This window comes from Alnus glutinosa, chromosome 9 (assembly GCF_958979055.1).
Source record: "Alnus glutinosa chromosome 9, dhAlnGlut1.1, whole genome shotgun sequence".
NCBI classification, from domain to species: Eukaryota; Viridiplantae; Streptophyta; class Magnoliopsida; order Fagales; family Betulaceae; genus Alnus; species Alnus glutinosa.
In genome coordinates this window covers 8,477,734-8,490,556 of record NC_084894.1, presented here as the reverse complement: position 1 = coordinate 8,490,556, position 12,823 = coordinate 8,477,734, and the positions used below count along the sequence as shown (strand labels likewise).

At 35.3% G+C, this 12,823-nt stretch overlaps 1 protein-coding gene across 1 annotated transcript; it reads right to left on the bottom strand.

The window, feature by feature from the left end:
* Positions 1–577: 577 nt before the first annotated feature.
* On the bottom strand, positions 578–8,619 carry LOC133878550 (putative phospholipid:diacylglycerol acyltransferase 2). Its single transcript, XM_062317110.1, has 6 exons — positions 8,162–8,619; positions 6,688–6,910; positions 5,259–5,542; positions 4,825–5,158; positions 2,160–2,425; positions 578–1,492 (listed from the first exon to the last, which is right to left on the bottom strand). Exons 1-6 carry the CDS (start codon positions 8,617–8,619, stop codon positions 1,009–1,011), a joined length of 2,049 nt encoding a protein of 682 aa, XP_062173094.1. The 3' UTR covers positions 578–1,008.
* Positions 8,620–12,823: the final 4,204 nt, after the last annotated feature.

Here is a 12,823-nt window from a genome sequence, read left to right as displayed (position 1 = left end):
TTAAAATAAACGGTTCATATTAGAGCTATTGTACCTCGTGCTCCCCTTCTATATCTCCTACGCACTTGCATTTTGCGTTTTTCATTTAAAATGAACGGTTTCAATGACACCAAAATAATATTAAATGAATGAAATCGGGTCTTAAATAAAATATAGCCGATTTGAGATTTCGTATGAAATGAGGCATGGAAGGGAATCACTGCAAAGAAGTTCCTGGAGTTACAAAGGAAACTTCGAGCTAATATGGGTTTAGTCATGGGTTCAAAATGGGAATTGAACTTTATAAGATCTAATATTCCGTTGTTCCTCAGTAGCTCAATGATAGAGCGGTGTGCTATTAACTGATTGATCGTAGGTTCAAATTTACTTGAAGAAATTTGATTCATGCTAAATTCTATAAGTCAGAATGAAAGGGTATTGCACATATCTCAATCTCATAAAACACATCCGTGTACCTATTACCCAAGGAATGCTTATGGAAGTTAGTTATATCTTTTCAGTAAAAAGAAAGAAAGAAGGAAAAAAGTGACACAAGTTCTTTTGTTCCTTGATTACAAGAACTAAGAAAATTGCTACTTATTGCCTACTTGATGAGGAATGGGTAGCCCATATATACTAACCTCCACAATCCAGCACCCATGCCAAAATCACATTATTCACATGAATGATTATAAGAGTCGCTAACTAAATTTCTTGAGAAAATACTTCCACCCTGCTCATGTTTTTCTCCCTCAAACCAACATCTGCTCATGTTTTTCTCCCTCAAACCAACATCTGCTCGATCATGTTTTTCTCCCTCAAACCAACATCTGCTCTTGTTTTTCTCCCTCAAACCAACATTTGCTTGGTCTTGGATGGCAGGCGCGGCTATGGCAATCAATGGCAGATGTCAAGGAGTTTTCTATTGTTAGTGACTTGGTACTCTCTCTCTCTCTCTCTCTCTCTCTCCCCGCGCCTTGTTAACAGCTCTACTAATTATCATGAAGGCAATTCATGTATCCAACAAAATCATATCCGAAGATTTATTCTTTCAGACATTCTTATGATATCTGAGTAGATCTTGTCGCCTTCAATCTCTGCACCAGTGGCACCAGCAGCAACTCGTAAAATGTCTTCAATCAAAGCAACGTTTCCAATGATGTTTACATGTGCACCACTCTTTGTGACCCTCCCCTCAAGCAGACTCGCTGGACGCTTGTGCCGGTACTCCCTTATGTATGTTGCCATGCCGGATGGGTTGAACCGAGTTCTTCCTCTCCACCCTTTGGCACACATGAAACCGGCGCTATGAACCGGCACACTCTCATCGCCGTCCACAAAATACACTCCGCTTTTCAAGCAACTGCCGGAGTCTCCAACTGCCGAGCTATCAATCCGAAAGGGAATGTTCTTGCACTTGTCAGAAGGCTCCAACTTGTACACATATGCTCTTTCCGTGGGGATTCCAACACCATATAAACAATATATCTCCATATCAGGAGCATTAGGAAGCCTGAAGCAAATATACAATTAAAATATATGCTATCAAGTTTTACAAAAATTAATACTATTTAGTAAACTATTATATGATTATTATATAACTGAAATAACATGGCACTAAAAGTCAGCTTTTGATTTTTTATTTTCCTTTTTTTGTTAATTTAAAGGTTAATTTTTACTATCATGTCATTTCAGTTATATAACAGTCGTATAATCGTCTACTAAATAACATTAGTCATTGAGAAAGATAAATGTTATTTAACAAACTGTTATGCGATTGCTATACAACTGAAATAAGTATCGGTGAAATTTTTTTTTTGTTTCTTTTTTATATTATGCAACTATTATATAACTGAAATGACATAGCACTAAAAATTAGCTTTTGATTTTTTTTTTCTTTTTATAAGCCTTTATTAATTTAAAAGTTGATTTTAACTGTCACGTCATTTCAGTTGTATGACAATCGTATAAGCTTCTACTAAATAGCATTAGTCATTGAGAAAGATAAATGGTATTTAACAAACTGTTATACGATTATCATACAACTGGAATGATGTGTCGGCGAAATTATTTTTTTTTTCTTTTTTATATGTCACTTCTAAACAAGAAGACAGATTTATTGAGAATTCTGTCTTTTTCTAGGCTTTTCAAAAGGGTATTTAAAGGATGTTCATACTCACTTGGTCTCCAATGGATTGGACCAGTATTTGTAATGGGAGTATTTAGGATCATCAAGATTGTCTGAGATCCCATGAGAGAAGTGATTCTTGGCACGTCGCATCATTTTCGGAGCCACAGAGCAGAGTAGATCAAAAAGAGTTGCAGCTGTGTAAGCCTTGTTTTCTGAAATTTTTCGGATGCTTTCCCTGCTCATCTCATCATATTCAGTCCACACCTCTCCACATGATGAGTTGAAATTAGTGGAGGCACTTTTGTGCAAAGACTCCTGTTAATCATGAACCTTTAGCATTCATCCTTATTACTAGGATAAAATATTCACAGTTCTTACCGTGCACAATAATAATGAATAATATAAAATCGAAAAGAGAGAGAATAAAAAAAAATTAAGACACAGATTTACGTGGTTCGACGATATGTTTTCTTCATCTACAAAAATGTGGCTATATTTCAGTATATGATTTAGGGTTACAGCATAACATATTTATATGAAAACCTATTGTACGAACAGATGTGAAAAACTTCAAAATACCATGTATTGTATCACTGGAGGCGTTGTCCCCACACCCCACAGCCTATTCGTTCCCAGGCCAACATAAACTTAATTACGCCCAATAGGCCAAGTTGTCGCATCACTCTCAATGCCGAAAAGAATATAAGCCACTTGTTCTAACATCCACCAACATTGGTTTTAACTTGGCTAATTAATAGCCACCATATATGCATAAAAAAGACATTGGTCTAAGAACTTCTCAATCTATAAATTAAATTAGGAAGCAGGGTATTTCTCTTTTTCTTTTGCTTTTGGAAAAAATGAAACTTTTTTGTGTTTGACGTGTTCTCCAAGAAACAATTATGTGGGCATATAGCCATTTGAAATGTAATAAATTAAACTGACATGATACCCTTCCTTACTCTTCAATCTGAAATTTCAGAGGGGAAAAATCTTTCCCTAATTTAATGCACGAAGAATAAGAGTATTTTTGGGCTGAATTCAGATACATGCCACTGCTAATCAGATAATGGTATCTCATAAAATTCAGATATATATACAGAAAGAGTCTTTAAATTAAAACATAACATGATGTTGAGAAGAAAATATTTAAAAGCCAAACTAGTTTAAGGTTGCCCCTCAAGGATGTCTTAAGAAGTAATTGCAAGGCAGAATGACATATTTTAAGAATATGATTGGATACTTCAAAACTTCATACCACAATCTTATCTAAGCTTTTTGATAATGTTCAATTTAATCACTTTTCAACACTAGAAATAGTTGCAGAGGGAGGAGGGCAGCCGGGGGTTGTCAGAGCATCCTTAGTGAGCTCTTTATAGTTTAGCCAAATTTTAGTTAAAAATTCTATTTTTACCATTTTAACTAGCCACTTTTCAAGAGCACTACTAATCAAACTCTCTAAATATTTCTCTACTTTAAAAGAAAAATATAATTTTTTTACTGATTTACCATATTTAAGTTGGTGAGGAATGATGGAGAGATGAGAGAGAAAGAAGAGAGAAATGAATATAAAAATGTATGAAAATGAGATAGAGAGGAAGATTATTTCTCCGGGTAATGCTAGAGGTACTAAATTTTTAATTAAGAGATGGTTACTTAGATGATGTGGAACTTATTCATTGGTAGTACAAATCTGACATGAATTATAATAGAGAATGAGTAGAGAGCTTGATAAAGGAAGGTTTTTAAATGCTCTCAAGCAAAGACAGTTACTGCAACATTTCGGGCACATCACATGGAAACCGATATACTCCATTGTGTTTTACATAAGTATCAATATGTTGGAGCATCACAGTCACTAGTTAATGCATGATAAGAAGAAGAAACTGACAATTTAAATGCTACCAAACATACATTATATGCATTACATTCTTAGTAATTTAGATAGACCGAAGACGTTCATGAGTCTTGTATGCAATCAAATGAATTAAGCAAAGATGCAGCCAAGAAAATGCTTTAACATGTAAATGTAGGTTATAGGCCGAACTACCTTAATTTTTCTATCTCTCTTTCTTATTCTCATCTCTTTCTTAAATTAAATGTTCTCTTTTATGCTCAAATTGCCAGAAATGTGAGAAAGCTCTTATGAGGTCCACTTGCTATAGCAGGTTTCGGGGCCGCTTCCCACTTACATAAGCACCTTCCATTCATATCAAGATGACGTTCTTGAGATAATCATATTTTTGTCTGTTGATTGGCACAATGAAAATTCTAGGAAATCTAGATGGGGCTGGTAGGTGAGTTAAGCCATGTACGGAAAGAATGAATTTGGTATGTCTAAAGGTTAATGAAAAGAGAAGTGCTACGCTTACCAAATTTTTTTCCCAAAAGTTCATTCCCAAATAAAGTGTCAATCATTTGGGATCCATTTTTGAAGAAAAAAAAATTGGGAAGTAAAGCATTTTCCTAATGGAAAATGTGCAGTATTTTTCTCTTATGAAACACAGAGAACAAAATGGCCTTCAGGCAGGGGGACTAAGACCAAGTCTTTCATGCAAATAGACAATGCTAAATGGTTGAAATACAAGATATGTTGTTGCTATATCAAACCTCCTATCATATGCCATCACCTTACAAGCTTTAGCTATATTGTAGTGTACTTTGTGTCAAAGTTAATTCAACAGAAAAACAGTAAATAAAATGAGAATTAGTACCTTTGAATCATGAGTAGGTAGCTGTGAAGAAGGTAATTGTGATGCTGCCTTTCCAAAAGAAATAATTCTTCCATACTTAACAGGATCTTTCACTTTGAAACCTCTCCTTCCATTGCTATGGTTCAAATTGTTGTCACTCATAGAGGGCTCTCCTTTTTTCTCAAAATCACAACCATTCCCTTCTTCAGGAGACCAATCCAAGTTACCCCAGATGGTTTCACCACCTTTAGGCAACAACGAAATGGTGGAGTCCCAAGTTCGAGAAACCCGCATGAAATGTTCTACGGTCCGAAGCCGAAGAATTTCTGAATCTAAAACACCAGGAGCCATAGCTCTGCAAGAGACAAGAGTGAAGTTCATATATTGTTTTGTAATTCAATTTTGAATATCAGAAAGAAGTTCCAATTTATGAGGGATAAAGTGGCAAGACTAACCTGATAAATGGGACATCTTTGCCCTCAGCAGAAAATATATTACTAACAGCCTTTGGAACACCGAGAAATGCTGGAGCAATATTCATGATTGCTTTGATGTGCTTGGCACACCAACCTGGACCACCACCACCTCCCATTGGAGGAGGTGATTCAACCCATTTGAGGAAATGGAGAAAATAAATAACCCCCATAGAATGAGGCACCACTACCACTTTCTTATAGCCATTGGTTACATACATAAGCTCAATTTTACTCTTCAATCTACTAAGAGCTTTGTCCCGGATCTGCTTTTCCCCAATTCAAAAATATGTTAGTGGAAACTCAGTTTAGATCTTTCTGTTTATATGCTCTGCCCATGCTTTCAATTTTATGATAACTGGCTATAGAAGCTAAGACTTAACATAAGCAGAGGAAAACAATATATTAGCAAGGTGCGTTGGGAGACAAGAAGGTAATGAGTGATCCATTGTTTTTCCCACAGCATTTTAAAACACACATCCCATTTATGGAGAATTGAATCATTAAGAGGGGCAGCAAGTGGAGTGACAGAGAACCCCAACAGTGTTGCTATTTCTATAGCTAGCAATTCAAACAACAAATATGAGTGAGTCCTTATGGGGCCCACCTACCTGAGTAGGTTTTGGACAACATGTCCCTGCTTGAGTAGGTGGGCCCCTAGCAATCCGGACAACAAGAATAAACAGAATACTCATGCTTTTTGCTAAATTGCAAGCAAGTTTTATCTAGATTAGAGTCGAAAAATTTTAATTTCACTGCTACCTAAATGATACCTGAAAGAATTACCTTATCGGTGTTAAAGGAATTGGGAAAAATGTAAAAGTGGTCCATGTGTTTGAACTAATTTACAAATCACTTCATGTGATATCAAAAATAATTCAGAGGTCCATGTGGTAGGCAAAAATGACAATTTACTCCCTGGAGTCAATTTCTGTCTACAACTTAACAGAATCTATTTAGTTGCCACGTCAGGCCCAATAAAAAAACGCAGCCACCCCTTTTGGGGGGGCAGCCAACCAAGGTGGCTGGCAACCAACCAGGGTGGCTGGCAGCCAACCTTTCATTTTTTTTAATTATTTTTTTAGTTTTATATATTTATATTATTTTATTAAAGAGTGCGTGACATGTGTCGCATTTTTATCGGGCCTAACGTGGCAACCAAACGAATTCTGTTAAGTTGTGGACAAACATTGGCTCCGGTGATCGAGTAAATTTTCATTTTTGCCTATCACATGAACCTCTAAATTATTTTTGATACTATTGAGAGCAATTTGTAAATTAAGCAAAGTTATTTTTTCACATTGGAAATGCCACTACTAGTCAACTCTCACATACAAAAAGATTTGTGTGTTTCGGGTCGGCAAAATGGCAGGATAGGAGCATAATAAACAGAGAGGGGAAACTCATATACCTCTGTATTTTGGAAAGACAGCCTCCAATCATAAGCAGCCATATGCAAATTCTTCCCCTCATAACCAATTTTTGCCAAATTCTCAATCAGAACAGCCCAAACAAAATACCCAGGAGCAAAATGGTTAGCTGCAACCAGCCCCGGAACCGCCCGGACCCGAATTCCTGGCGGGTCAAGGCCTGTCTCATTATGCAAAGATAGGTGCTCCGTCCAACACCAAGGCCTACAGTGGAACATAGTTTCCAGACAAGTTCACAACTTAGGATCCAAAAACTCCAAACTCAAACTATCAAAAATGTAACAACATAGAGGTAAAACAGGTAATGAAATGCTCCCGAGGGCATTATAGACTTGCTTTCTTTAAGAAATTAAAGAAAAGTACACATATTTCCCTCAAACTACCACATATTTGTTAATGTCTCCCAAACTACCAATTGTGTCAATGTCCCTCATAAACTACCAAAAATATGTCTGTCCACCCCCAATGACATAAATATTGTTCACAACTTATTAAAAAATCTAAAAAAACAAAAAACGAAATAATTTAAAAAAAAAAAAAATCAATTTTTCATTTTTTTTTTCGTTTAAAAAAAAATTATAATTTTCAGATTTTTTTTCTTTTCTTTTTTTTAATGTTTTTCATTTTTCGCTTTTTTTGTAGTTTTAGTTTTTTTTTTTTGGAATTTATAAGGATATTTTTGTCTTATAAAAAAATTTAAGGTCATTTTTGTCTTTTCGTTAGTATTGGGACATTGACATTTTTTAATAGTTTATGAAGAATCTTGACACAATTAGTAGTTTGGATAGACATTAACAAATGAATGGTAGTTTGAGGAGAATATGTGTACTTTTTTTCAAGAAATTATTTGTCACTACCAATTTTGACGAATTGGTATGCATGATTATAACAAATATTTCTCAAGTGTGAGTTGGACCTTATAAATGTCAACTTGAGCTTTTCTTTTTACCGTTTGACTCTTTTCTTTCAAGGCTATTTAAAACCTTCCATTTAAAAAAAATTCTCAAACCATAAACATTGATATATATTCACATATTATATTTATTTTGAAAATCTAAGGGGAAAACTTTATTTAACCTTTCGAACTTTCATCACTTTTGAAATTACACTCTTAAACTTCAAAAACTCTCAATTTAGTGTATCTATTTTTCATTTTCACCTCTCCATTAGGAGAATTGTCAAATTTTTCAAAATACCCCTCTTTTGTTAGGAAAAAAAATGCAAGGATTTACACGTTGGTTTGAATTTAACGAAATTTTCAAATATTCACGCATGTATTTTTGAAAAAAAAAAATAGAATTTTGATAAATAAATAAAAATTAATACTCTAAATTGAGAATTTTTTAAATTTAAGAAGTAATTAAAAAAGTGGCTACAATTTAATATTAAGCGAAGTGTTCTAAATCTATAATAAACTCTTTAATTACTCAATTCAACAATATATGACATGCAAACCTCTTGAAGATTTCGGCAAAACTACCAACCCAAAGCCGCTTCCGAAACAGACCGTCAGCGCAAGGCCTGCCTTCCCAAAGCTCTAGCCCGCCGGTAACAATGCCGGGCACCAGGACTACCGGATGAAGCGCGGTTAAGCCTTCGCGCTTAAGCCTCGTCCCAGGCGATTCTAGCACCCGAAAGCCGGGCAGTGTCGTCGGCAAACAGTGGTACAGAAACAAGAGAAGCCACCAAGTTGTGAACATGTATCCAATTATCCAACAACAGTGATCTATGCACCTCCATTCCTTACTCTGCCTCGTGTTCTTCTTCTTCTCCAACAGTTTATTCTTGACTTTCGAGACAACACTCTCCTCTTTATTATCAACTTTCAGGGTCTCAAAAGATCGAAAACCCAATGAAGAGGACCTCACAGGCTCCACATAGCACAGCTTACGAAACCGAAGAATGGAAGCCATGCCAGATTATGAACAACTACACGAGCAACCCATTAAAGGATTACAAGAAAGTGATAGCAATATAGTGAAGGAAATAAGGTTATGGGCTTCAGACAGATCGACAGCCGTTACAAAAGCGAGACCACGTGGTGGAGAGAAAGGGAAAGGTAATGGGTGCGGTGTCTGTGGGTGAACCGATCAGAAACAAACAGTGGAGAGGGAAAACAAGAAGAGAAAGAAAAAGCAGAGGATTCTCTTCCTTCTCCTCGTACAACAGCCATACTGAGAGCAAATTGGTGTGGTGGCACTGGCACACCTAAACAGAGACACTTGTCTAGGCCTTTACATGTAGACCTTTACACGTTGTCGGCCTGTCGCCACCATAGACGTTTCTACAATATGCTTTGGCTTTCACGTAGACGTCCTTTTTAGTCTTTAAGCTTCTCTCTCTCACTCACTGTCTGGAGCGAAAGGAACCCGGAGGCTGTTTGGTAATTGAGACTTTTGGGAAACGGGAGTGAGAGAGCTGTTTACGGTTGCCATTAAGAGACAGAGAATCTAAAGCAGGGGCATGGCAGGCCAGGGCAGGGGTCAGTGTAGCCCCGCAATCACAGGGGAAAAAGCACACACTACGAGAAACACAAATACCCAAATTGTCTACATGACTCCACCATGCTGGTCATGTACCTCATTTTAAGGGGTAATGTTCTTTTACAACTTTCACCCAACTCTCGTACAACCTTTCTCTTACATTGTGTGGGTCTTACATGTGAAACTCACATGTATGGAACCCACAAAATGTAAGAGGGTTGTATGAAAATTGGGTGAGAGGGATTGTGGAAGTATCATTTCTCCATCCGAAAAGGATAGCCTACACGTATCTCTTCGAATTTGTGAGAATTTATATAGTGATTATAAAAAATTACTTATGGATTCTATTGGACGGATAAGTGGTTGAACATCTTAATTTTTAGGGTTAAACATCATTTTAGTCTCTGAGTTTTCACAACTTTATTTTTTAGTCCTTGAGTTTCAAATTGCATCACAGATAGTACCTCAATTTTAGAAAAATACAAAATTGGTACATCGGTTAAGTTTTCCGTCCAAAAACTAACGGTCCACTACATGTCAACCTCAGAGGTTGACACGTAGCACTATATAAAAAAATTAAAAATCTTTAAAAATTAATTAAAAATGAAAATGAAAAAAAAAAATTTAAAAAAAGGGGTGGTCAACCCCATTTTGGCCAAGGGGGTGGCTGGCCGATCCAGGGTGGCCGAACCACCCCACCCCCTAGACAGAAAAAAATAAATAAATAAATAAAACGAACTGATAAGATCAGTTTTGCCCTTAGGGGTGGTCGAACCACCTCTGTCCGAACCACCCCCGTAGCCTATGGGGGTGATTCAGCCACCCCAAGGGCAAAACGAAAAAAAAAAAAAAAAAAAAAAAAAAAAAAAAAAAAAAAAAAAAAAAAAAAAAAAAAAAAACCAAACAAACAAACAAACAAACAAACAAAAAAACAAACAAAATTTGGAGGTTTTGGCCCCTTGGGGGTGGCCGAACCACCCCCAAGGGCCAAAACCAATCTTTATTTTTTTTTTTTTGGTCAAGGGGTGGCTGGCCAAAATGGGAGTGACAGGCCACCCCCATGGTGGCCAAGGTGGGTGGCTCAACCACCCTCTTGTGTTTTTATTTTTTCAATTTTTTTTAATTTTCAATTTTATTATTTTTTAATTAATTTTTAAAGGTTTTTAATTTTTAATTTTTTTATATAGTGCCACGTGTCAACCTCTGATGTTGACACGTGGTGAGCCGTTAGTTTTTGGACGAAAAACTTAACCGAGATACCAATTCAATCTTTTCCTAAAATTGAAGTACCATCCGTGATGCAAATTGAAACTCATGAACTAAAAAATAAAGTTGTGAAAATTCAGGGACCATAGGAGTAGTTAACCCTAATTTTTATTTAGTTAGTTGAATCTCATAAGTAACATTTCACAATCACTTACAAAAATTCTCTCAAATTCAAATAAATATTTATATACGATTCTAATACAACCAGATAAGTTGCATAATAATGTACGCAGGAAAAAATAGAGAGTAGGAGGGCATAATGTTTAGGGAGATGGGGGTATGATTATTTGTTTAGGAGTGAAAGGAGTGCATAACTAAAGAAAAAAACATAATACATTTAGCCAGGGACGGACCTACATGGGGGTAGGACAAGCCCCAAAATTTTTTCCTAATTTTTTTTTAAAAAAAAAATTACCCTTAATTTTATTTTTATTTTTTTAGTTTTGCCCCCCAATTTTTTTTTTTTTTTTTTTTTTTTCTATTTGGCCCTCCCATATTCAAAAGGCTAGGTCCACCGCTGCATTTAGCATTACCACTACATATCAGTTTGAAAGAGAATATCAATAAAATCTTGGTAATAAAACTAAGGAAAAACTATAAAATCAATCTTTATAGTTGGATTAATTTACAAGTCGTTTCATGCGGTATCAAAGTGGAATCAAAGGTCTCTTGAGTATGCCAAAAAAATAATTTAGTCACTAGAGTCAAATTCTATTAAAATATTTGACATATTCCGTTAGCTGTTAGGTGCCACTTCAACACCAATAATTGGATAACACGTGTCACTTTTAATAAAAAATATATAAACATAAATATATAAAACTAAAAAAATTAAATTTTAAAAAAAAAAATGAAAGGAGTGGCTGCTGGTTGGGCAACCATCCCTTTGGGGGTGGCCTGCGAGCCACCCCCAAAGGTTGCCGGGGGTGGCGCCTGGCCACCCCCTTTCATTTTTCTTCTTTTTTTTATAAAAAAATAATATTAATTAATTAAGTTTTTTTTAAGTTTTATATCTTTATGTTTTTAATATATTTATATTTTTTATTAAGAGTAATACGTGTCGTTCAATTATTGGTGCTGACGTGACACCTAACGGAATCTGTCAAATGTTTTAACGGAATTTAACTCCATAAACTAAATTGTTTTTTTTTTGGCATACCCTAGATACCTCTGAATTCACTTTGATACTCCAAGTTGCGATTAAATTAGGCCAACCGCACCGCAAAGACTGACTTTACATTTTTTTTCCTAAAACTAAAAAAGAAAAAATAAATCAGAATGAGGGTTTTTTTTTTTTTTTTTTTTTTTTTTTTTTTTTTTTTTTTAAGTAAGGATGAGAACCCTTACAGGTAAACACGACTAATTAAACTTTTCAATTGAAATGCAATGAATAAAAAATTAAACACTTAATAATTAACTAATCCATCATAGCATAAAAAAATGGTCTCCCTTAATTTTAGTCTCCTTTGGGCCACCAAATCAAATTTCAAATGAAGCGAATGAGAGTTGTAATGAACTCATTTTTGCATCTCTTTCTTTAAGAAGGTGACATTTTTCATTTGTCCTTTGTTGTCTTCCTTTAGTAGTTATAGCTGAATCATATATTGAATTTGTAAGGTTTATGGGTCACTTTATATGCTATATATATATATATATATATACAGCGTAGCAGCATATGATTACTGTCCATGCATGATCTCAACCCTTTTGATTGATTAATTGGAGAATTATTCTCATAAATTAAGGCTATGTTTGTTTCGAAATAAATTGTTTTTTGCCAAAAAAATGTTTTCAACGAAATTATTTTTTAGAAATAAAGAAAAAAATGATTTTTGTGAAAATATTTTTCAGCATTTGACTATTACATAAAATGAGCAATAACGTAAAACAACCAATGACTTCCGGTGGTGGTGTGGCAACTTGTATTAGCACCATCGCCAGCCTGAGGGTCAAGTCTTGGCGGGTGGATGATTTTCATACAAATGGATGACATGTTTTCTTTTTTTAGCAAATACACTTAGTTGATTTAAGCTTATATGATATGTAGTGGCGGAGCTACATGGTGGCTTGAGCGGCTTGGGCCGCCAACCAAATTTTTTTATTTTTCAGTTTTGCCTCCCCAAATTTTAAATGCTAAGCGTCCCTAACAATATGTGTTACGATCATTAATCGAATCAAGCCAAATTTATAAAAGTAAGTCTTGTTTAGTAGTCTAGCATATTTTTGTATTCATAGTCGAGATCGAGTTGAGCCTGATTCGGTTCACAAGCGGCTTTGTTCATTTAACGGCCCTAGTTGTGAGTCTTCTTATTATCTTGTAAATTGTCATAAGTCTTCCTATGAAATTTGTTGATTATTGCCGACACAT